This window comes from Carassius gibelio, chromosome A16, assembly GCF_023724105.1.
Source record: "Carassius gibelio isolate Cgi1373 ecotype wild population from Czech Republic chromosome A16, carGib1.2-hapl.c, whole genome shotgun sequence".
NCBI classification, from domain to species: Eukaryota; Metazoa; Chordata; class Actinopteri; order Cypriniformes; family Cyprinidae; genus Carassius; species Carassius gibelio.
Window position 1 is genome coordinate 26573803 of NC_068386.1, and position 26891 is coordinate 26600693.

At 39.2% G+C, this 26891-nt stretch overlaps 1 protein-coding gene across 1 annotated transcript; it reads left to right on the forward strand.

Moving 5' to 3' along the window:
• The first annotated feature begins 629 nt into the window (after nucleotides 1–629).
• LOC128030114 (doublecortin domain-containing protein 2-like) lies at nucleotides 630–26891 on the forward strand. The gene is made up of 9 exons (XM_052617613.1): nucleotides 630–989; nucleotides 2678–2729; nucleotides 3639–3715; nucleotides 4388–4522; nucleotides 6443–6592; nucleotides 6668–6722; nucleotides 6796–6943; nucleotides 24574–24626; nucleotides 25789–26891. Exons 1-9 carry the CDS (start codon nucleotides 703–705, stop codon nucleotides 26272–26274), a joined length of 1443 nt encoding a protein of 480 aa, XP_052473573.1. The 5' UTR covers nucleotides 630–702; the 3' UTR covers nucleotides 26275–26891.

Below are 26891 nucleotides of genomic sequence, written 5' to 3' on the forward strand. Positions count from 1 at the left end.
ATTAGACTGAATCAGACTCAGGTTTACTCTACAGGGTGATGGAGGCATCCTCGTCCAGCAGAAGTCTTACATTCATGTCTCAGAGTAAAGTCTGCTGGAGCAACAAAAAGGCTATTTCTGATGGTAGATACTGCAGAATCACATACTGAAAAATACTCAGCACGGCATGCCTAGTCATATCTAGACTTGTTCTTACGAGTAATTAACCAAAGTAGTTCTAGCATCTATGATATATTCCTAGTATCAACTTAACAAACAAAAAAAGGTCTGAATTCTGGGTTTATGTCTTGCAATTCTGCCTTTTCTATTTTCTGAACTGCAAGAAACAAACTGAAATATTGTGAGAAAAAAAGATAATTGAGAGATAAAGTAAGTTGCAGATACCTTATTATTATTATTTCTTTCTTTGAAAAGGAATGGGCTTCAATATGACTAAGTATATGCTACTATCAAATAAAGTTATTGTCTAGGTTGTAAAACTTGTGAACTAGTGCTTTACTTGATTCAGCCCAAATGAGAGCTGTGTCTCAGTCTGTAGTGTGATGCTAGATGAGTCTCTGGAGAAGTGTCTCTATAGAAACACACCCGAGTCCCGTGATCACCGCTCAGGCGTCCATCGTGATCAGGAGACCGGATGATCTGTTGATGAAGCTCGTGTGTCTGCGGTCTGGAGCCTGACTGCTCTCGCGCTCTTCCGTGGCCATGAGTGCGGAGAAGCCCAACTTCCTGTCTCAACCTGAGGTGAAAAACATCTATTTCTATCGGAACGGGGATCGCTATTACGAGCCCAGGCGCTTGGTGATTAACTCGAAGCGGGTTTCGACCTTCGACACGCTGCTGCGGGAGGTGACCGGCGGCGTGAGGGCTCCGTTCGGCGCGGTCCGGAGCATCTACACGCCCAAAGCCGGACACCGGGTCCAGTCCCTGGAGCACCTGCGCAGCGGAGAGCAGTACGTGGCCGCTGGACGAGAGAGCTTCAAGAAGATCGAGTAAGACACTTCTGCCACCTGTCAAACGGTTACACCCTTATTCTCCTTATTTTATAATGATAGACAACTTTATTTCTAAAGTTTATTAGACTTAAAATGTTAGTTTTATGAAGAAGTTGATGTACAGGAAATATGTATCTATTAGTCTGCATTAGAACTGATTTAACATATTTAAAGAAATAGTTCACCCCAAAAATAAAAATTAGTTGATAATACTCTCACCCTCAGGATCATCTGAGATCAGGAAGAGTTTGTGTCTTCATCAGGTTTGTAGAAATGTAGCACTGCATCAGTGTCTCATCAATGGATGCTCTGCAGTGAATGGGTGCCGTCAGAATGAGAGTCTGATAAAAACATCCCAATAATCCACAGCACTCCAGTCCATCAGTGAACATCTGGAGAAGACAAAACCTGAAACACATCCAGCATTAAGATGATTTTAACTCAAACACATAGAGTCTATAATCCAGAATAACACTTCCTCCAGTGAAACAGTGTTCTGGTCTGAATCAGGAGAGAAATCTGCACAGATCAAGCAGCGTTTAAACAGATCTAAACTAATCTGTGAGAGACAACAGCAGATGCACGTCTTCACTGGAGGAAGTGTTATTATGCATTCAGACTGTAATAATAATAATAAAAACATCTTAGTGCTGGATTAGTTTCATTGCTGAGACAGTGATGCAGTGCTACATTTCTCACGATCTGATGAAGAAACAAACTCATCTACATCTGGATGTTTCTCAACAAATGTTATTTTTTTTTAATTAAACTATTGTTTTAAGCCAGTGGTTTTCAACCTGTGGGTCGCGGTGGTATTGCAGGTGGGCCGCCAATTACTATTAAAGGGATACTCCACCGTGTTTTCATATTAAACTATGTTTTTCCCTTACCTAAGATGAGTTGATACATACCTCTCTCGTCTCAGTGCGTGCACTCGATCGCTTTGGCGCGCGGTGACACTTTGAAAGCACTTAGCTTAGTCCATTCATTCAATATGGGCCAAGCAGAGAAGCTACCAAACACCTCCACGGTTTCCCGATTTAAATACAGTTACTCGCGTAGTGTAACTCGACCTAGGACGGTAACACAAAACAAAACGTTGTGCTTTTCTAAGCGTATAAAATGGATAACTATATTGTGTGGCGGAAGACCATGGCAAGTCTTGGCGCAGTAATATCTTCACTAGAGGGAGCGGGGGCCGGTGAGAGGATTTTTCACTAGTGAAGATATTACTGCGCCAAGACGAAGTGCTTACAAGCACTTACACTTACTATAGTGATTATTTTGACTTATGTCTGTTCTAGAGACGTTACAACTTTTTGATAAAGCTCTAATTGGTTTTCTTTTGGAAATATGTTTCAAATTCATCCTTTTTTTTTCTGTCCATATCGCACAGCCCTAGTTCATTCAATAAATACAGTTAACAATCTAGCTTCTGAGTACTAAGTTATTAACCCAACAATAGTGGGGTCAGTTATTTTTTGCAGTGGGCCGCGCAAACATATGTGTTTGGTTGTGTGGGGCGTGAGCTGAAAAAGGTTGGGAACCACTGCTTTAAGCATTAAATATAACATCATTATATTTATTATCAACTAAATTGAAAAGTCTGACTAGTAGTGTCTGTATCACAAATTCTGCTTTGTAAAATGAAAAAAAATAAAAAAGTAATTCAGCTCACTTTCTAGTTACTTACAGATAGGATCCAGGAAGAAAAAAGTGCTTCAGACCAATGGAGTGGTAAGGACAAATATTTACACTGATGTCTGAAATCTGTCTATGTGTGTCTATACCACTCTCAAGCTCTGCTCCAGTATAAACCTGCTGATTAATGAAGGTTCAGTGAAGCAGTCGATCACTGCTGCCCTCGGGACTCTACACCAGAGCAAACACACACACACACACACAGAGCTTCAGACACTGGCAAACACAGCCAGGGATCTCAGAGCAGGTTTATAACACACCGCTTATATGTTTACAGGAAAACTGGAGCATCAGTGTGCTTTAACGTTCAAGAAAGACTACCTGAGCGAGGTGTCGTGTTCAGACACACGTCTGTGTTGTCGTCTGGAAAGACTCACTTTGTTATTGTCAGCTCATTTGTCAATGAATTATTAACCTGTGAATTATTATCCACGCTCTTGGATGCATATTTAAGTCAATGGCTCTGACCCAGAGTGCAAACAAAGCCCTGGCAGACCGTCTGAACATCACTTCATATACTCCTGCAGAACTCAAGACTAGATACAGAGACAGAAAACTACTTCTGATGTCTTCAGAGTATAGTTAAACTGATACTGCTCAATGTATTGATAAAAATTTATGATAAACAAAAAAATAAGTACTTCTATTGAAATACATTGCTTTTAAATATATTTGTAATTACACATTTATTCTAATAAAGTTGCCATTTACTTGCCATTTACCATACTTGGCTGTATGACATGTCACTTTCACTTCACGTTCATGTAGGAAATTTAAACGTATATTCACTTTAAATATAATATTGAATAACACACTAGATAAAATGAGAATCAATACTTTACATGTGTGTTAGTATCTTGGTTCATATTCAGTGATCGTGATTAGATCTGGTGTTTAAGCTGTAATTAAACTGGATGACTGTCAGCTTCTGGTTTCTGTGTGCAGCTCAAGCCGGTTCCTCAGAGTCGTCTGATCGTGTCTGCCAGATTCCTCAAGCCCATCAAAGAGCCCTGCGCTGTATTGTAAGAGCGGTTTACTGCTTTATTTCATCAGCATCACTGCAAACCTTCACTAGTTCAGTGATTCCAGTTTCCAGATTTAATCAAAGATCTCTGTGGGATATTAACAAGCTTCACGATTTCTCTCCCTCCTGTTGTTCAAAACAATGACATTGTTCTGTTTCTTTCTGTGAACTTCAGAGCAATCTTATTGCTTTTTTTTTTGCACACAGAAATCACTCACAGTGAGCACAGCGCTCAGAAAAGAGAGAAAAAACACTGGAAAGATTTACTGTAATACTGTAAACGCCATATTAAAACCACATTGTTTGTATTTTGTGATACAATTTTATAGATTTTTATAGAACAAGCAGATGTAGTTTTTTCATTCTCTTTTTTTTTTATTAAAAAGTGACTAAGCTTATTGTGATTATTGCATGGTATGTGTGCTACAAATGAAGATTTGATTCACACAACAACTGAAAACCAGACTGACTAAAATATCTTGGTTCATCCAAATGAAGAAGAACATAATAAAATGGAAAGTACATTCAGTAAATGGACAGCATATTTTGTCAGCTGGTTTTCTGCAGTGCTGAACAAATAAAAGCAGAGATGTGTGTGTGTGTGTGTGTGTGTGTGTGTGTGTGTGTGTGTGTGTGTGTGTGTGTGTGTGTGTGTGTGTGTGTGTGTCAGTGTCGTGGCCAATGGAGACGTCCTGAACCCAGTGGTGAGGTTGCTGATTCCCAGCCGTGTGATTGGTCAGTTTGAGCGGATTCTGGAGATGATCACAGAGAAAATGGGCCTGCGGATCATTGGGGGTGTCCGGAGGTACACAAGCACGAGCAATGGAGGACATTTATCCCATGGCATTAACAATCAAGTGAAATTAATTCATAGTGCTCAAAGGTTCTTTTCTAAAATACAGAAGAAAAAAAAATCAAGTGTAATGCTTCTGGCAGCTGGTTAATAAAATCAGAGCACAGCTCTCTCAGGCTAAATGTTTGAATGCATTTGTGCTCCGGTGTTTAGAGACGTCACAACCGTTTTAAAAATGAGATCGTTTTGATTACTTTGATTCTTGTGGTTCTCCAGGACACACTGTAGAAGTCTCATGAAATCACTCAGATGATGAGTATTTCTACAGTCATGCCCACAAATATTGGCACCCTTGGTAAATATGATCAAAGAAGGCTGTGAAAATTAATCTGTGTTGTTAATCCTTTTGATCTTTTATTTAAAAAAAATATAAAAAATGTTTCATTTCATTGGATAATAAGAATTTAAAATGGGGGGAAATATCATTATGAAATAAATGTTTTTCTCTAATACTCGTTGGACACAATTATTGGCACCCTTTTATTCAATACTTTTGGAAACCTCCATTTGCCAGTTTAACAGCTCTAAATGTTCTCCTATAACACCTGATGAGGTTAGAGAACACCTGACTAGAGATCAGAGACCATTCCTTCATCCAGAATCACTCCAGACCCTTCAGATTCCCAGCTTCTCCTCTTCAGTTCACTCCTCTCATTTTCTATGGGTTCAGGTCAGAGGACTGGAGTGGTCATAGCAGAAGCTTGGTTTTGAGCTCAGTGACCCATTTCGGTGTTATTTCTGAGGTTTGTGTTTGGATTATTGTACGGTTGAATGATCCAAACATGGCCCATTATAAGATTTCTAACAGAGTCAGTCACTTACTGATTTTTTATCTGTTGGTATTTGATAGAATCCATGATGCCATGTGTCTACACAAGATGTCCAGGACCTCCAGCAGAAATATAGGCTCACCACATCAACAATACAGCTGTATATTTCACTGTACACATGGGGTACTTTTTATCCCTGTGTTCACCAAACCCATCTTGAGTGTTTACTGCTAAAAAGCTCATTTTTAGTTTCATCTGACCATAGAAACCAGTCCTATTTGAAGTTCCAGTCGTGTCTGATAACTGAATATGCTTTAGTTCGTTTTTTAATGAGCTAGGATTATTTTTCTAGTAACCCTCCCAAACAACATGTGGTGATGTAGGTTCTGTATGACATTTTTTTAAAGGTTTTCTGAACCAGAAACTCAACTATTTTCTGCAATTCTCCAGCTGTGATCCTTGGAGAGTCTTTAGCCACTCAAACTCTCCTTCTCACCGTGCATTAGGACGATATAGACACACATCCTCTTCCAGGCAGTTTTCTTACATTTTCTGTTGATTGGAAATTCTTAATTATTGCCCTGGTGGTGGAAATGGGAATTTTCACTGCTCTAGCTCTTTTCTTAAAGCCACTTCACCAATTTGTGAAGCTCAATCATCTTTTGCTGCACATCAGAAATATATTCTTTGGTTTTTCTGATTGTGATGGATGATTAAGGGCATTTGGGCTTTGTTTTCCCTCTACTTTATATTTCTGTGAAACAGGAAGCAAGGGCTGGATAATTTCATGTTTATAATCATGCTGGGGTGCTCAAAATTGTGAATATGAATGGGAATATACTTCAGAGATATTTTACTCATAAGAATTTCTAGGGGTGCCAATAATTGTGTCCAACGAGTATTTGAGAAAAACATTAATTTCATAATGATATTTCCCCTCCGTTTTAAATTCTAGTTATCCAATTTTTTACATAAAAAATCAAAAGGATTAACAATGCAGATTAATTTTCACAGCCTCATTTGATCATATTTGCCAAGGGTGCCAATATTTGTTGGCATGACTGTATGTTCCCTGAGCAGTATTTACCATCTTCTCGTTCAGTCTGTACACCTTTGAAGGGACTCTGGTTCTGGACGGAAAGGAGTTAGAAAACGGACAGTTTTACGTCGCTGTTGGCAGAGACAGATTCAAAAAGCTTCCATACAGCGAGCTGCTCTTCAGTAAAGCCATCGGCGTGAAGAGAGTGAACGGGTGAGAGAAAGACACAGTATTTCCTCTCGAGATGAAGGAAGTTTTCAAGCAGAATGTGACTGAATGTGATTTTAGGTCTAAAGCGGCGTCACTACCTCCGATATACAAATACAGACAGCAGAATGGAGATGTGAGTACCAAACATCATAGTACCAGAGGTTTGTGTTTTGAAGTGTGTACTCATTGCATGTTTGTGTTGTGAGGTGGTGAGTGAGTGTGAGTGTGCAGCGGAGAAGAGCAGTCCTCCGGCGCAGAGCTGTAAAGAGCAGCTGTCGTCTGTGGTCCGAGAGATCTCACAGGCCAAGCTCATGAACATCCGCAAGAAGAGGAGCGGACTCACTCAGAACAACAGTAAGAGACACTGCAGCACAGCATGCACCACACTAGAGTATATACTGCTCAGACCGTGGAGCTCTGTCTGATGGTTTAATGATTGTGGAGCAAGTCTCTTCTGCTCAGCAAGGCTGCAATTATTGATTAAAAATGCAGTAAAAACTGCAATATTTGTACAATTTAAAACAGCTGTTTTCCATGTGAATCTCTGTTAAAATATAATGTATTTCTGTGATGCTCCGCTGTATTTTCAGCATCATTCCTCCTGTCTTCAGTGTCACATGATCTTCAGAAATCAGAATAATATGATGATTTACTGCTCAAGAAACATCTCTGATTATTATCAATGTTGAACACAGTTGTGCTGCACAATATTTTAGTGGAAACAGTGATACATATTATAACATCAAATAAAGTTGAGCAATATATACATTTACAGCATTTAATTTTTAACCTCTGTTAATGATAGTTAACATAATGTTATGTCACTTGACAGTGCATTAACTATAACAGATATAACTTTTGATTTAAAAAAAAATAAATCTATCAGTAAATCAACTGCAACAATTAATTAATGCTAAAGAAGTGTTTTTGGTTACACTTTATCTTAAGGTGTCCTTGTTACAGTGTAATTATACTTAAGTACGGAGTAATAATAATTAAATACTAGGGATGCACGATAATATCGGCACAACATCGGTATTGGTCGATAAAAGCTTAAAATGACGGCCGATATTAATATTTCTGCCGATGAGCCAAACCGATAGGGGGCGTGTTTCATGTGCGCGCGACGACCATGAACGTAGCTTGAGCGCCAAAAACTTAAACTCACAACATGTCAGCTGTGTGGAGGCATTTCGAGATCTGTCAAACAGATAACAAAGTTGCTATTTGTAATATTTGTAAAGCACAAGTGATGCGAGGAGGCGTAAAACAACAGTCTTTCAACACTACAAATATGATTACACATCTTAAGAGCCGTCATCCTGAGCAGAACCAAGACTTTTTAAAAAGTAAGAAGGAAAAAATGCAGACAAAAACCCATCAGCAGCCTCTACTTCAGTCCTTTGACTAAGCTAGAAAATACAGCAGCGACCACCCAAAGGTAAAAGATCTTAACGACAAAATAATTGAATTTATTGCCCTTGATAACCAGCCGTTTAGCGTGGTGGAAGATGTTGGCTTCAGGAGGCTAATGATGCACCTAGAGCCGCGGTATGCTATGCCTAGCCGGCGCTATTTTTCTGACGTGGCCTTACCTGAACTCCAGAGTGTTGTCGCCAGTCAAATTGAAAAGCTCCTTGCCGGCGCGTGTTACATTAGCTTCACCACGGACATTTGGACATCAAGCGTGAGTCCTGTAAGCATGTTGAGCCTCACTGCCCAGTGGATAGATGAAGATTTCACCCTTAAAAAAGCTGTCCTACACTCACAGGAATGCTCCGGTTCTCACACAGCAGCTGCAATTGCGTCCGCATTTGAAAGTATGTTTGGGAAATGGAAAATAGAAAGTTTCCTTGGGAAGGAGAATAATTGGACATTTCAAACACTCCCAGCTGGCATACAGTCGACTGGCGGATGTACAGAAAGAGCTCAGAATGTCGGTAAAACGACTTCAACAAGATATCGCTACCAGATAGTTCGACATTTTATATGATGCGAAGCTTGGTCGAGCAGAAAAGGGCACTAGGTGCTTATGCCGCTGATTTCGAGCTTCCTGCAACTTTGACGCAAATCAGTGGGGAATTATAGAAAATATGATCACACTTCTCGCCCCCTTTGAGCAGCTGACCAGAGATATAAGTTCTGCAGAGGCTTCTGCTGCTGATGTGATCCCCGCGGTTGTGGCACTGACACGACTGCTCGGCCGGCCGAGTGACACGGACAGAGGAGTGCAGACTACCAAAACTACCCTGCTGGAAGCCGTCGATCATCGCTTCACCGGTGTGCATTGTGAGGCACTTTATTCTGTTGCAACCATGCTTGATGAACGCTACAAAGACCGGTACTTTGACGAGGAAAAAAAGAGGAGTGCTCGCGACCTGTTGCTCAAAGTTTTGGATGACATGAGCGGCAGTGCAGATGCCAGCACAGAGGATCCCCCAGAGAAGAGGACCCGAAAAGGGTCACTGCTGGATATGTATGTCGAAATTCTGGAGGAGAATGTCATGTTTGAGGAGCAAGACAAGACCGCCTCAGTGTCACAGGTAAGTGTAAAACATGCACAAATGTAGGTTATTATTAAAAAAAAAAAAAAATCACTTTTGGACCGAAAGCATCCTAATTAATGATGCGACTTTCGCTATTATTATTCTGCAATGTCATAACATAGATAATTGCCTATTTATTATAATAATTCGCTATGTGTACGGTAGTAATAATAAACATGCAACTAATAAATCATTTGATTTGTGGAAAAAAAACGTTAGAGCTCTGTTAATGCCTAAAACATAAAGTAAAAAAAAATATATATATATATACATAAGTAATATTTTGGTATTCTGTTACTTCATAGGTCATCTCATACCTGGCCGAACCCACAATTCCCAGGAACCACAGTCCATTGGAGTGCTGGAAGTGCAACCAGCCCGTTTCCCTGCCCTCGCTCTTGCTGCACGCAAGTACCTGTGTGCACCTTGCACAAGCGTTGACAGTGAACGGCTTTTTAGCATTGCCTCTGATGTGATGGATGAAAAGAGAAAACGATTGGACGGTGAAAAGACAGAGATGCTCATTTTTGTTAAGAAAAACCTACCTTTGGTATTAAAAAAATAGCTGAACAGAAGCCTACCGGTCAGCCGAAGTTGTCACCCTAGTTAGTTGGACTGAAAAGGTTTGCACCACTCAAGTTCAAGTAAAGGATAAAATGTCCTTGTATTTTTATTTTATATTTTGTGTCTCACAAGATAAAATGTGGAGCTTGGTTTTAGTTTAGTTTGATTATACTTTTAAAGTGGACTGAAGGACTGAAGTGAAGGTCTGGACTACAGCTGCTTGTTATGTGCATTTTAAGTGTTTTCTGTAAGTTTCAGTACAATGTCATGTTAAGTTTCAAAGTCTAAACTTAAAAATAAAATGTTGCACTGGCATATCATTTATTCTCCAAGTGAAATAATTGACCTGTTTTTCAGGTGTGAATGTCTGTCTACATTTGTAAAATAATACATTTATGGTAGAATCAGTACAGAAGAGATACATGGATTTCTCTTCAGTAAAATTAAAGTTAAAATATATCAGGCGAAAATTTTTTTTATATATCGGTATCGGTATCGCCATCGCCCAAAATAATTTTTAAAATATCGGCATATCGAATATCGGGCAAAATCCAATATCGTGCATCCCTATTAAATACATGTGCTTACTATATGGTTAGGGTTAGGATGAGGGTTTGGCTTTGGTTACATGCATATAATTATGCATAATTTAGCTGTTATTATATTAGTAAGTACATGCAACATGTATAACAATGACAGCTTAAACAATGACGTGTTTTTCATTGTTAGTTCATCGTAATCGCAAACATTTTGAAGAAATGTGCAGAAACCGTACCTTGAGCTCGTCGCTGTCTCATGAAAGTGTGATGAACTGAATCTGAATAGAATCAACACTGCTGTAAAAGATCGTAAAGCTGCACCATTTGTAAGCGTTTTTGCTGTCTTTGCCAACAGATGAGTTTGTGTGGGTGAGTCATTGTCTGATAACAGTGATGTAATTCTCTGATCCTTATATAACATGCTTCACTGAGTGACCATGAGATGGCACTGCGGCTCTGTGCGTGTGCTGCTCACAGGCTTGCTGTGGCATGAGAGGGATTACATCATGCTCCTCCTCCTCATCATCATCATCATGTTTCCTCAGATTGCAGCCGGAGGTGTGCGATCAGCGCCACACTCCACTGCACGTGTCTCTTTCCACAACATCTCACCAAGTGATGACCTTTCAGTGCAAAGAGAGCCTCATAGAGATCGCCCCCAAACACTATTAGTCTCGCCCCAGACTCTGAAAGAAAACTGATTCATAGTTAAATTGATGTGTTGAAAGTAAAGATCAGGAATAAGAGGTTTGGCAGTGAGGGGGTGTGATGTAATGTGCAGTGTTTGATCTGGAGCAGGAGTGTGTGTGTGTGTGTGTGTGTGTGTGTGTGTCTGCAGTGAGGGCAGAAGCGTCTCTGTCTCATTATCACTCGAGGTCCTGCTGGTACCCAGGTGGCCTGATACTATCTTATTAAATCTCTATGGTGATAAAGTCAACAAAAGCACATCTCTTCTCTTCTCCACGATTCTGTTTCTTTGGCCGAGCAGAATATATTTCTATGTAAAACCATTCTTACCTGATCTGCTGTAATATCATCTTTTACACGCAGTGTTGGGAAAAGTTACTTTCAAAAGAAATACATAAAAATATTGGGTTACTCCACGGAAAAAGTAACTGATTGTGTTACTCGGTTACTTATATAGAATGTAATGGATTATGTTACTTTTGTCACCCGAGCTGGCCTTGCTTATTTGATTAAAAACAAACAAACAAAAAGTTATATTTTTGGTTACTATAAGTGTCCTTTCACACCAAAAGTGAAATTAATATGCACCAGAAGTGAAATTGGAAAAAGTAACTCAGATGTTTTATTGTGAATCTAAAAGTAATGCATTACATTACTAGTAACTTGATAAATTAAGTAAATCTGAAAATAAGTAATCTGATTATATAACTCCAACACTGCGTATATAATACACATCTAAATAAAATAAAATTATCCTTTTAGATTATGAATGTGCAGCTACTGATTAATGGTGGTCTATTTATTTATTTATTTATTTTTAATGGTCATATATTCTAGTCCTATCCAACATTAATATTCAGAGCCATCTGTAAGTATGCCGTTACAACTATCTGAACATGACTACAGTTTTTTGTTTTTAGGAATTGAAGACTTGTACAAATAGATCAATTTAGCAGTCCCATATTGATGTTTAGCAAAAATGTGTAAATAATTTAAGCACTTGTTTCATTTCTGAATGAATCAGGATTTTTAAATGGTTGGGTCTATTTTTGAATGGGTTGAATTAATCATTCAATGACTCACTCCTAAAGACAGGCATCGGTTTCTGTCCTTTATGAATGTGTATGAATCACACACTCTCTGAGTAGGTACTTCTTTTAAATTTGAAAAATTATTTTAGCTGGTATTCATAACTCCTCTCCCATGGCCTCGTGGGATGGTAAAGTGTCTATTGGGTGCACATTTCAGAATCTCGCCGGAAGTAATAGTCTTCACTGAGTGGAATATATTTTATGTGTAAACATATTCAGGTGAGTTTTAGAATAAGAAATATCTCTTCTTGTTATTCAATGAATAAAGACTCTGATTACCAGGAAAGTATTGAGCACGGTCACGTCAGTTGGTGATTTGAGTGAGTTTGACAGAATCAAAGCAGGTTCCTTTCGAGGGAACTTCAAACTGCGTCCTCTAGGGGTCGCTTTGGGAAACACTTCGTCGTGACCCGTGTCTGAAGCATACATTGAAAAAACACTTGTTGGCCGGCGACAGCCTCCGACGTCACTACCGACGCGACTATAAATAAGCACCGGGAGAGCACGTCATTCACTTCTTCGTCTTCAACTGACTGTTTTGTTTGAAGCGTGCTTCTGAAAGAACCGGGAAGGGCGATCTTTCTCTGTTTATCATGGCAACAACTAGCAAGTGTTCAGATGATGTGTGCATCCGTGTCTGCGTTATTTGACACCCACTGACACATGCGATCTTTGCGTCATTTGTTTGGGTGAAGAGCACGCACGCGATGTCTTTGAGGAGGCAATCTGCGTGCATTGTGAGCGTTTTTTCAATGGAAAAAGCTCCGCTCTCGTTCGTCTCTCTTGTGAAAGAAAAGGGGGGAAAAAGACAGCCATTTGCTTCCCGTGGTTCAGGACCTGTCCGCATTAAGGCATGGAAGAGAATGAGCTCGTGAGAATACAGGTGGATCTGTCTGAATGGTTCCTCGGGAGGATGATGTTATATCTTTAACACTTTCTGATACTGAGGTTAGTGCTCTGCTGGGTTTTTACCCAGGAAAAGCAGGAGATATTTGAAGATGGTGAAGAAGCTGAGGCCGAGCCTTCTCAATTCTCCTGCCCTGCGTATGTAGAACTGTTGGAGGTTATTGAGCGAAAATTACCTTTTGACCAGAACCCTCCAGCTCAGGTGAGCCTTTTATTTCTGCATGATCTCCATACAGAGATTAAAAAGAAATGAAAGATGCCATTTTTTTTCTCATATCCATCGGTTTCGGCATTAAAGTAATCTGCCGACATCGAGGTGATGCTCAAACGGCTATAAGGGAATGCGTAAAAAAAAAAAAGAGTAAAAAAAATTATAAATAATTTATAAATAATTTGTATCTGTGAAATGTTTTTCTTTGTGCAGGGGAAACATCCTCTCTTAATCTCCCTCCTTGCCATTTAAGCCCCTTCAGAAAATCATCTCGCTTAAATGGCAAGGCATACGAAGTAGCAGGTCAGGCTGTTTGTTACATACGATGATGGTGCTTCAAGCATATCAGACTGATCTACTAAGAGACCTGGATAGAGGCAGGGGCCTTTTTCTGATCAGGTAGCTGAGCTGTGCCGCACCACGGATCTCTCTCCGTGCTACCAAGCAGGCCACCTCCGCCATGTGCGAGAGTATAGCGGCCATGGTGGAAGCAGAGAGACATCTGTGGATGAACCTGGCAGACATCGGGAGGAATGAAAGAACATGCTTTCTTCTCGATGTTCAGGTTTGCCTTCTGAGCTTTTCGGTATTTCCGTTGAGAAGGCGATTTGAGAAGTTCAAGGAGACGAAGGCGTGCTCCGCTGCTTTCAGATCCTTCGTTCCACAAAGGTTCAGGTCTGAGCCCAAACAACATAGGGGTCCTGGCCTGTCTCGATCTGAGGATCAAAGACGGTCACAGAAGGCTAGTGTCGCAACTCGCGCTCCTCCCCCACCTGCGGGCAGGGGTTAGAGGAATCATGGGTCACAAGGAGGTAAGCAGAACCTAAGGGGTATGATTTAGACGAGGCAGCATTCTCGTCCGAATCAGAGTGATACCGAGGTATCTACTCATTCCCTTTGGGTATTTTTAACTTCTGCTTTTATCCTCCCCTTCCTAATTCCCCTGTAACCACCAGCTCTCCACCTGATCGAGGTTAGGTGGAAACCTCTCTACTAACAGTCTCCTATGCTGGACCTATAATGTTTTTATGGTTCTATGTTCATAGCAACCACCTGACTGATGGTCCAGACTAAAAGGAGGCGCCCCTTGAGCGTGGCTCCCGCGCAGGAGGGTGGGTGAGTAAATGTAACCCTCTCTGTATATACTTATTTGTATTTAATTGCTGGTGGTTACGTGTCTACTAATAAACTCTGTGAGTTCCCTTTGCAGTGCTCAGTTACAGTGTTTAGGCCAGCACCAGCCCTTCGGCTTCATGTTCCAGTATTAGGCAGCTGAGATCACAGGTTTCTGAGGGAGCCTCCTTGATCATCAGGCCTGGCACTGCACTGCAGGGAATTTCATGGATGTCTGGCCAGGTCACCCCGAGGGGTCTCCTGGCCGCTTAAGGGTGCTGTTGCATCTAGCAGGAAGTGGAGGTGGCAGTTATTTTTTGCAAATTTTCTGAAATCTTGTGCGATAAGGGTTACGCGCTCTGCTTCGTTCCCTTTCTTGAGATGATTAGACCTTGGTTCCTTGGGCTCCATTCAGCCAGTGTGTATTTGTTTATACACCTCAAGCATCGCTTCCCTCAACTTGAGGGGCTATTTGGGTGATTCTCGTGGTAATTTAGCAGCACTCCCCTTTTTCCAAAAAAAGGTCGCTATGAGTGCGCTATTCTGAGCTCAGAGTTCTCCTCTCATATGAGACTGAGTTTTCTGTCATTTAGTCATTGCGAGTGATAAAGTTATCCAGAAATAAAAGAGAAAAAAATTTTTGGCCAGTCATTTCAAAACCCTCCGCTTTTTGCTTATAAGAGGTCCCATAATTTGAGGGATATATTGGTTAAAGCTGATTCTTACACTCCGCCTACTAATTGGCTCAAAACTCTTGATCCAGGCAATTTCCCTTGTAAGAGTTGTGTGAATTGTAAATCAATGATTGTGGGTAATTCTTTTTCACATCCACGGACTGGCAAGATATTCTCTGTGAGAGGGAGAATTACCTGCCGTTCGTCTATTATTGTGTACTTACTCAAATGCCCGTGTGGGCTTTGTTATGTTGTTAAAACGAAAAGGCAAGACAAGTTTATTTATATAGCACATTTTGTACACAATGGTAATTCAAAGTGCTTTACATAAAATAAAGTAAAATGATCATGAAGAAAAAAACATAAATAAAACAAGCAATTTTAAAACTTTTAAAATGATTAAAACATTAAAAAAAAAATAATAATAAAAATAAAACAGTGAAAATATAGTGCAATCAGTTCGGACATTGCACAGTGCTCATTCTATAAATGCACAGCTAAACAGATGGGTTTTGAGTCTAGATTTAAATGTGACTAGTGTTTTAGCACATCTGATCTCTTCTGGAAGCTGATTCCAACTGCGGATGGCATAGTAACTAAAGGAGGACTCCCCTTGTTTTGTGTGAACCCTTGGTATTTCTAACTGACTTGATCCTAGTGATCTGAGTGCTCTGTTAGGTTTATATTCCGTGAACATATCTGCAATATATTTCGGTCCTAGGTCATTTAGTGACTTATATACGAGTAAAAGTACTTTAAAATCAATCCTAAATGTAACTGGAAGCCAGTGTAAGGACCTGAGGACTGGTGTGATATGCTCAGATTTTCTGGTTCTAGTCAGAATCCTGGCAGCAGTGTTCTGGATGAGCTGCAGCTGTCTAATGGTCTTTTTGGGAAGGCCAGTGAGGAGCCCATTACAAGAGTCCACCCTGCTGGTGATAAAGGCATGAACAAGTTTCTCCAAGTCTTGACTGGAAACAAAACATCTAATTCTTGCAATGTTTTTTAAATGATAGTATGCTGATTTAGTTACTGCTTTGACATGACTACTGAAACTAAGGTCTGTCTCCAGAATCACACCAAGATTCCTGACTTGATTTTTAGTTGTTTGACCCCTAGAGTCAAGGTATGCATTCACATTGAACACTTCATCTTTGTTTCCAAATGCAATGACTTCAGTTTTTTCCTTATTTAACTGAAGATAGTTCTGGCATATCCAACTATTAATTTCATCAATGCTTTGGCAGAGGGAGTCAATGGGGCTGTAGACATTTGGAGATAAGGCTAGGTAAATCTGGGTATCATCAGCATAGCTGTGATTAGGCAATTTGGTTCTTTCTCATTATTTGACTTAGTGGGAGCATATACAGGCTAAACATGAGCGCTGTAAGAATTGAGCCTTGTGGGACTCCGCATGTCATGGACGTCCACTTAGACTTATGCTCTCCTATACTTACATAACAGCCTCTCCCTTCTAAGTATGATCTGAACCATTTGAGTACCATCCCAGAAATGGGAAAAGAAAAAGAAAAGAGAATTAAGATTAAGATTACACGAACACAAAAGATACATACGCAATCATGATGTTAAGTCACCCATGGCCAGACATTTTAATGAATTTGGGCATGATATTTGTACTTAATTTCTAGGCATTAAGTTGGTCAAGCCACTTCAACGGGGAGCACTTTCTTCTCCAATGAGAGGCTTTTTGGATTTACACACTTCAAACAGTATACCCCAATGGTTTAAATGAAAAATTACCTTTAAATTGTTTTTTGTAAAACCATTTGGGTTGCAATCAATCTGTGTCATTTCTTGTGTGCTTCCATAATGTTTGTAACTTGATGCACCTGATCTTGCTAATGATTTGAGGAATGGGGTTCACCGGTGATGCATTGTTTTAAAATGTTCTTGTTTGTGCTTCTTGGTACACACTGATGATGGCTTTTCCGAAACGCGTCTGTGTAAGACATGGTACGAATAAATTTATAAATCTGCTCTATCAGAGTGCCACGAGAACCCCTCCTTAGAACAGTATTTGAAAATCCATGCTATGGTAGGTGAGGTGAGGGCTTCGCGCGGTTGCTTTGTGCCCTTTTTCTTGAGTTTCATCAAAGCCCCATTCATCTTGGGCGTCGCTCCACCTATGTATCCTCGGAGACCTATCTAAACAGGGTGTTGCTACTAGAGAACTGTCGAGACAGCTCTTTCAGCAAGCTTATGCGTAAGCTAGCGGTAGCCCCTGTGTGACAGGCAAGACTTGGTAGAAATGCTAGGTCCTTAGCCGTATCCCTTTTAAAGGAATCTTTCCTGATTGCAAGCCTTCAGCTCTACCCTGGGCCAAGGCCCTAACAATTAAGTTGGGTATGTAGCTTAGGCCTTTGTCCGTAAAGGGTACTGTCACAGACAGCCGTCTAAACGTACCAGGGGCAACTCCCGTGGAAATGGTAGAGTTGGTACTTAGTGCTCACCATGATTCTGCCCTGCACTCCCCTCAGCATGGCGGTGTGGGTATACTGTTCCCCAAAGAGCCCCCTAGAGGACGCAGTACATAGTTCCCTCAAAGGAGGAACTGTATCAGATTACGTATGTTTCCATAGTTCCCTGAGAAGGGAACGAGACACTGCGTCCTCTAGCTCCCTGCCATGCTTCGGACGCAAGCTTCAGACGAAGAAGATAATGACGTGCTCTCCCGGTGCTTATTTATAGTCATGCCGGTAGTAATGTTGGAGGCTGTCGACGGCCAACAAGTTGGTGTTTTTTCAATGTATGCTTCAGACACGGGTCACGACGAGGTGTTCCCCAAAGCGACCCCTAGAGGACGCAGTGTCTCGTTCCCTACTCAGGGAACTATGGTTAGATACGTAACCTGAGACAGTTACCAAATGGTATCAGTGAGTCAGTTTAACCATATTGAATTGCAAATGAATGAAGTTTCCAATGTCGCAAGATAAATGTCTGTGTTTGATTCCTTCATGCAGCATATAGGATTACACAAGCAGGGAGTTTAGTGCTCTGTGATGTAATCTTCAGTATTACTAGTCCTGTATTATAGCACTGGTTGTGTTCAGGTGTGTAGAGCAGTGTTCTGCTCATTTCAGCTTCTAATAACTGAGTTTCAGGATTTGTAATAGTCTATTATTTGAAATCAGACAGTGAACATTCAGATCTCAGCTGAAACGTAATATTGGGTCAAAAAAAAAAACTTAAATTATAATTATTAATACAATTATATTTACACCTTCTTTCAAAATGTCAATGAATCATAAAGACTGTTTTGAGTAAAGCTCAGTCTTAAAGTGCCAGTCTCGACACAGGCAAAACATTTAGTCACTCTTGCATTGATAAAAATCCCTCTTTGATAACTAAACCGTCCATTAGAAGAAAGGCAGGAAACGCTGTGCTGGAATATAAAGCTATGTGCATACATTTGAATATCAATGATTTGCAGAGGATCTGACACCATTAACGAGGGAGTCTAACAGATGGCACAGTTGTTAAGTGAATGTAGGGCAAATTCTCCAATCACATGGCATCATGAAGTCAGAGAGGCTGAGGATGTGTGGATGTGTTTGAGAGAGGGAAGGAGGAATCGTACTCCAGTAATGACAGGGAGGAACAGAGGAGTGTGGAGCGCTGATGGCTTTCACACTTCAGTATCTCAGGGCTCCTGCTGACAATCCATCCACAATACTGAAATAATGCTGAAATAGCCCATTAAGGTGCCTCTCTCTGTGCCTCACTTCACTGAGCAGACCGCACGTGTGTGTGTGTGTGTGTGTGTGTGTGTCTGAGGTCTTCCAGCTCCTCCGAACAGACTGAGATGTGACAAGTGCTAAAGTCTTGCTCGTGTCTAATTAGATCATGGCCTGCAGTGATGGCAGTAATGTAATATCTGAACCAGAGGCGAGAGACAAGAGAATAAAAGAGGAGCCAGATCCTTCTTTAAATGTAGAAATGTCATTTTCTTGTCACGTTGTTTTTTCCTTATTCTGTGTTTGATTTTGTTTTCTGTGTCCAATACCAGTGTGATCTCATTAGTATTTGTAGATAGACATACTGAAACTTTTTTATTCATTTATTTTATGTGAATAATATAGTATTTCTTAATATTGATGTCATAGATAGACAAAGGATTTACTGTGCATGTGCAGGTACTGACGTGAAGTCTGTGATTTTTTTTTTAATTATATACACACTTCAGCTTTAAAAATAATTTAAAATCTTTCATACAAATAGATCAATTTATCAGTCTCATCTGGATTTTATTTAAGTTAAAATGTGTAAATAATGTGTAAAAGCACATACCCTTCATGAATGTTTCTGAATTTTTTTATGAATTGGTTGAGTTGATCATTCAATGACTCACTCATAAAGAAATACACCTGTTTCGTTCCGGTGTCTGAAATCACATACAGTGGGTCTAGAATAGAATCTGCCCACTTTAAAATAGTCATATTCTGTTGCTTTGTGGCCTGAAATGAAGACAGTTTTTGTTTTATCCAGCTGTATTTACTCAGTGCAACTCAAAGCATCCAAGTAAAATGAAATTAAAAAAGCCCTGTATGAATCAGGACGTCGCTCACAGTGGATGAAGGAGAAAAAGCTGAATGTCTTGCATGTCCTCATCAGAGTCTAGACTGAAACCCTTCTGGAAGCCAGTGGAATGACCTGAAGACTGCAGTCCACAACTGAACTTGAGCAGCTCTGCAAAGAAGAACGTTAGTAGAGACAAATCCCAACAGACTAAAGCCTGTACTTAAAGCAGAAGGTGCTTCAACAACAGACCAACACACGGGTTGATCCTTTTTCAACTCAGAGATTCTGGTTTTTATCTTAGATTTTTTATTTTATTTTTCTGACGTGTTTTGTATCTTTCACTTGGATGTTATCAGTCACTAAGAGTAAATACAGCTGCATTAAAAAAAACTGTGACTGCCATTCATAACTCTTCTCCCATGGCTTCATACCATAGTCAAGTATCCACTGGATGCATGAACATTTCAGAATGCATCACGTTATCCAGGTATTTTTCACTTACTGCTTTACACACACACACACACACACACACACAAAATGGTGTAGGACTGACGTTTGTACTATACTCACTGAGAAACTGCTAGTAAATTTCACAAATAATTTGAAATAAATGCCAATTATGGCTATACCCAGTTGAGAAAGATCAGAATCACAACATTATTTATCTTTAAATGGTGTATGAAATATTCATGTGTACAATTAAGCCTAGGGCTGAGTTTGCATTTGCTTTAGGAATAGACCCCTGGATACATGATACCAGGTGTGTTGAAACTCTTCTGAAAGAGGCTGGTGTACGTGATTGGCTGAGACGGAGACCTGTGTGACAGTTGCTGGGCGGAGCTTGGACGATTGACTCGGTGGGTTTGCTGCCCGCTGGTAACAGTGCTCTCATAGGAGTGTCCCGTCTGCCTCTGACAAATCAACAGGAACGCTAGAAGACACTCCTGCGAATGAAAGTCAGCACTGATTGACTCCCCTCTTTCTGTACACACTTAGACGAGGAGGTTTTTGCAGTCCTCCCACCAAAAGCATGGTGGTTTATTATTGTCAGAAGTGGCAAATTGCTTTCCCCCAAAAGGCACTGTGTGCCTTAAAATGTTCCCAATTAAGCCTTATTGAGGAGCGATTCATACTCATTATACAGTGTGAAAGCCATTAAAGTCTGGGAGTCCCAGCAGTGACTTCCATTGTGAAATTGCTTCTTGAGAGCTGTGCCGCTCAGATTGGCTGCATCCGGTGTCTGTGTTCAGGGATCTGATCTAGATGCTGTGTGAATTTGATCTCTGTGTTGAGAACAGAATGATATAGGATCTTTTACATTGGGACTTACAACAATCATTCACATTTTCTTCAGAATAATGCAAATACTTACATGCATACAGTGTACAGAAGCCAGATATCATCAGTGTGCTTCTTTGCCCTTGTGCTTAATAACATTATAGAAAAGTGCCTCATGTTGAATGGGTCTCTTTCATCGTTTGCATCGTTCTTGAGTGACTGAAGGTCACATGCTTTATTTTAACTGCGCTGTAGAAGCTTTAGTGGAAGTGTATTGTTGGGTGGATATAATGAAATGTAATTGCGCCGCCACGCTGTCAGGTTTTTATAATGATTAGAAATGATCTGTTTTAAAAACACAGTGGCGTTTTGGTCATTGTTTTTCATTGAATTTCAAGACTGTCATGTCTGTAGAAATCTAGTCTTTGTTGGTTTTCTCAGATCCTCTTCTATGTGCACAGTCTTTTCGTAGTGTAAACTTGTGGTTTTGCGGTGAAAATGAAAAGCTGATGTTGAGGTCAGCGGGGAAGCCGGCTGTTTGGCTGAACTCTAGTAGGTGACAGCGTTACAGTCCTGTTTTTATGACGCCGTGGCAGTCTGTGATTAAAAGTGCTTGTTAATCTGGCTGTCAGCATGTTAAAAGCTGTTTTTATAAGCAAACAACGTGAAATTGAAATGTCACTAATGCCCTATAAGATTGCACTTATTTTGATTAGCAGCGCAGCCCAGTATATTAACCCTTAGTTGCAGGTTGAGGTCATAAGTTTAGACACACCTTGAATGATCTGAATGCTAATAATATGATGTAAATTTATTGTTTTTTAGTTTGTTTTGTTCATAGAATATATGGTCAAACAAAACAGTAGCACACACACACACACACACACACACACACACACAAATGGCATCTTTGTAATGGTTGAGTTGTCAATGTGAAAAGATCTCTAACTCATAAAGTCGGGTTGAGTCCAAATATGAAGATGCAAAAAAACAGAAAAACTTCTGAACAAGGTTGTTTCAGGGTTGTACAAATACAAGGGCAGTGCAACCTCAGAAATGTGTGATTAATCTGTGTCTGTCATACATATTTCATACGCTCTCAGTGTTGATGAGGTTATGAATGTGATTGGTTGCCTCGGGAGCAGCATGTTTTCGTCCTCATTTGCATAAGAGCAAAATCATTTAAGGCTCGTGATGCCATGCGTGTGCGTACTAATCGTGTTTGAACATTTTATTACCATATTCTCGATCACGCCTGCTGTAATTGATTTGCACCCGGTTCTTTATGTATCACGTGATGTAAGAGTGGAAGTGAAGCTGAAGTCATGACGGCTCTCATGATCTCCTGTCGTTTGCCGGGTAACATCACGTCGATGAGAGAAAGCTGTTTCAGGCCTTGGGAGGTCTTTATGAAAATAGTCCATAAATAGCTGATCGAGTTGCACGTAAACAGCAGGACTTATATATATATATATATATGTACTTTTTTTTTTTTTTTTTTTTGTGGTTGTAAACCTTATACCTTTTAAAACATTTAAGGTTTTGTAAGACCAATTTTTTTTATTTATTTTTTTGGTCTTCAATATCATGACTACTTTCAAACATATGAAATACTCACTGAATTGATTCCTATCAAATCCATATCATTAGAGGCGTTGTTTCTCAACACACAGCAGCACTTACATAAACCATTCCTATCTGTATTCTGAAGACTTTTTCAGAGGGGTTTGCTCATATTTCATTTAAACTGATTTATACAGCATTTTACTCCTAAAAACATGGTGAAAATGTATTTATGATTTATGAAATGAATGGAAAAATGTTTCATGGTAATATGCCAACAAAATCAGACAAGAATTATGAACCTGACTCTATCCATTAGTTAACTAAAACATTAAGCCCATTATTATTATTATTATTATTATTATTATTATTATTATTTAAATAAATGTTAACCTAAAATAAATAAATACATGCATACATAAAAAGCATTTTATTTTAGCTAGTTACATTTCTCATTTTCATTTATTTTAACTTGATGTACTAAAATAACTAAAACTCAAATTAAAAAAAATATAAAAACTATATAGACATATTCAATAATAATAGTAATAATAATAATACAATAAACAAAAGTACAACAAAAATTTTAATTTTAATGAAAAAGGAAAATGTATAATTCAATATATAATTTAAAACCTTAAAAACTATAATATAATTTCAAATATGCTAAAATAACACTTGAAATATTTTATCCAATGTTCAGATTTATGTTCTTGAAAGTTACAGAAAATTAGTGCATGTCTGATTAGATAACATATCATTTGCATTTTAAACATAACATTGTTGAAAATAAAGGTCACAGTTTAGTTTAGGGACCAATTCTTAACAGACTATTAGCTCTAACTCTTGCCTCGGTAAACTCCCGATGTGCTGCTGATGAACAGTAAGTGTAGGTCTGGGGTGTAAGGGTTAAGGGATCTTAAAGACACACTTGAGGGTTGTTTTGGGGTGGTACAATAGTGCTAGCATTAAAAGAACCTGAAAAGCCCTGCATAGTTCTCTAAAGACTCTCAAACTCTCTCTTCGTCTGGTAGTTTAGTTGGGAAAGGATTAAAAAACAACAGTAAAATCAGTGTATCTCCCGAAGATAACATGATTCTCAAGCGTTTGGCCCATGAGCAGTGTTTAATTGGCAGAGATATACAGGCTGCTAACGAACAGCGCTTGTGCTGGAAATGCAGTCTCCCTTCTATCTTCCGCTTTAATGAAGGCAGGTTTTAAAATGCTTTATTTAATTTGATTTAGCATTTTTATGAGACGAGCCCTTCTCTCAATCACATTTAACTGTTTATTGTTACATTAGCGCTCCTGCTTACAGTCAGGCTTTTGGACTACAGTTAATAAATGTGAACCATTTCCATAAAATATTCAAAGAAGCCCATTATTGCTACGCCGGCTCATCTCCGCTGCTAAACTCCAATCAGTTTTGCATTTGAAACGCATTAAATGCCTGGGTAAAACGCTATCATCTGCACAGCAATATTTTTATAGCCGCTATTGGGGAAAGCGTGAACTTATATGAGGTGCATTAATTCTGCTGTTTAATTATTCAGAGTGTATTGATTTCACACACAATCTTTAGATTTATTACTCATTAAGTATTTAAAACACTTGTGTAATTTTCTTGTTTACTAGCGAGTACGATGGTATGACTGTAAATCTCACAAAAATAATTACACAGAAGCGTCGAAAGCTAATGGTCATTTTAACAGCGACTCTATAATTAATTCATGAGAGGTTTTAATAAGAGTGTGATGTACATACATGCTCGTTTAAGACCTGAGACTATATTTACCACATCTGAAATGTGAAATAGACTATGATCATATCAATCATTGTTTATTACATCAATAAAACCACTGATTTATAATAAATAATTCAGGGAATTCATATATATATATATATATATATATATATATATATATATATATATATATATATATATATATATATATATATATATATATATATATATATATATATATATATTTCTTGATTATTTTTAATTATTTTATTTATTTATTATTATTATTATTTAATTATTTTGATATATTTATTAATCCAGTTATTAATACAGAGTGTGCAGCAGCAACCAAAGCCATCTTTCTCTGTGTTTGTAACTGAAGCTTTCATAAATGCATTGAATCAGGATTTGGGTGTGAGATCACATGGTCTGTGTGTGAATGTGAATCCTGCAGCATCACCTGTAGTGTGAATCCTGACCCATGGATGGCGCTGGCGTCTCATGTTTGCTGTGCTGTGTGTTTGTGCAGATGATGCAGAGGATGGAAGAGCAGAAGATGAGAAATCTTCACCGGTCCAGCAGGTGAGGAGCTTGAGCCTCATCATCTCTAACACTCGTACTAGAAATCAGCTGCCTGCGCTAAAGTAGTGAAGACGTCTGTCTATGAAGTCAAACGTTTGGACACAGCTACACTGAAAAGTGTGTGTGTGTGTGTGTGTGCATATATGTATATCAGAATCAGAAAGTTGTATAAACACTTGTGCTATAAATGATAATGGAATTGAATTGAATAAGATGAGGGATGTACTAGGATGGAGGGGTAACATAAATATAAGGATATAGCATATTTTTATTGTATAAGTGGGGAACTTTTAATTGTTCATGAGGTAGATTATCTGGGGGTAGAAACTGTTCTTGTGTCTGACTGTTCTGGTGTTTGCGGCTCTGAGGCGCCGGCCAGATGACAAAAGTTCAATTATGGGGTGACTTGGATGTGAGGGATCCAGAGTGATTTTCTGAGCCCTTTTCCTCACTCTGGATGTATACAGTTATATATATGTATACAGTTCTTGAAGGGTGGGCAGGGGAGCACCAATAATCCTTTCAGCAGTCCGAACAGTTCTCTGTAGTCTTCAGATATGTCAGATATGTCAGATGTCTTAAACCAGACAGTTATTGAAGTACACAGGACAGACTCAATGACGGCTGAGTAAAACTGTTTCAGCAGCTCCTGTGGCAGGTTAAACTTCCTCAGCTGGCGAAGGAAGTACAGCATACACACACACACACACGCGCGCACACACACACACACACACACACACACACACACTGGTGGCCAGAGTTTGGATTACTTGTAATAATTTATTTGTATTTTTTAGCATCATTCCTCCAGTCTTCAGTGTCACATGATCTTCAGAAATCAGAATAATATGATGATTTACTGCTCAAGAAACATTTCTGATTATTATCAATGTTAAAAACAGTTGTGCTGCACAGTATTTTTTGTGGAAACTGCGATGCATTTTATTTCAAGGATTCACAGATGAATAGAAAGATCAAAAGAATAGCATTTATTTGAAAGAGAAATCTTTTGTAACATTATAGATATCTTTACTGTCAGTTTTGATCGGTTTAATGTGTCTAAATTAAACTTTATTTTTATTTTTTATGTCAGTGTATCGCTGTTTCCAAAAAAATATGCATCAGGGCGTCACACACTGATCTGTGATGTTGTTTTATTAAGGGGGCAGAGGAGACCACTCCTGATGTAGACCACTCACCAACAACAGAAGAATCAGCATGTGACGGAGAAGAAGAGAAGAGACCAGAGGAGGAGAAGAAAGAGGAGGAGAAGAAAGTGGAGGAGAAGAAAGAAGAGGAGGAGAAAGAGGAGGAGAAGAAAGAAGAGGAAGAGAAAGAGGAGAAGAAAGAAGAGGAGGAGAAAGAGGAGGAGAAGAAAAAAGAGGAGGAGAAAGAAGAGGAGAAAGAGGAGGAGAGGAAAGAGGAAGAGAAGAAAGAAGAGGATGAAGAAATAAAGGAAGAGGGACAGGCATCAGAACCAGAATCAAATGATGATGGTGAAGAGAAGCAGGATGAAGAAGCTGAAGGAGGAGATGAAGAGGAGAAACCAGATGAAGAAGAGGAAAAGCAGGAGAACACAGAGAACGAGGGAGAGCTGACGGAGGAGAATCCAGATCCCGGTGAGGATGCGTCCTCAAATACTGAATGAGAAAACCTGAAGGAGTTCAGCTAGAAATGATCGGCTGCCATCATGTGTGATTTTCTGCCTCCTGCAGAGCACAGAAGGAGAACTTTAATGTGAAAATATTCTGCCTGTTTTCTGTATAACATTTAAACGATGGAACAGAGAGACCAGAACATTCTTCAACATATCTTCTTTGTGTGACAAGACAGAAAGTCATTCAACTGATCACTTCTGGGTGAACTGTGCCTTTAGAGGATGATACATTACTGTGATTACTACTCATTTATTCATATCATTAATTTATTGTATTGAGATTCTAATACTGTGAACAGATTTAATTACAGCTATTTTTGCCAGTTAGGATTTGATAAAATAAATATTTTCCATATAGTAACATACATTTGGTAATAAAGTGAGTTCCAGTGGTAATATCTGCAAATCAGATAGGTGTTATGTTTGCTAAAATATTTATTTTAGATACTTTTTGTCAAGAGAGCTAAATACATACATTTTTATTCATCTTCCAGTCTCTCCTGTGCATGTCATGACTGTTATATTATCATTTCAACTGACTTAACATCAGTCCTGAAGGATAAGCTACATGCAAACTAAATACATATCTGAATACAGTCTTTCACAGA

Bases quoted from the DNA above. Each gene is read 5' to 3' on its own strand.
- LOC128030114 (XM_052617613.1), top strand. From the start codon at position 703: ATGAGTGCGGAGAAGCCCAACTTCCTGTCTCAACCTGAGGTGAAAAAC. The intron at 990-2,677 runs GTAAGACACTTC...CTCACTTTCTAG, and splicing joins GAGAGCTTCAAGAAGATCGA to TTACTTACAGATAGGATCCA. The intron at 6,593-6,667 runs GTGAGAGAAAGA...ATGTGATTTTAG, and splicing joins GGCGTGAAGAGAGTGAACGG to GTCTAAAGCGGCGTCACTAC.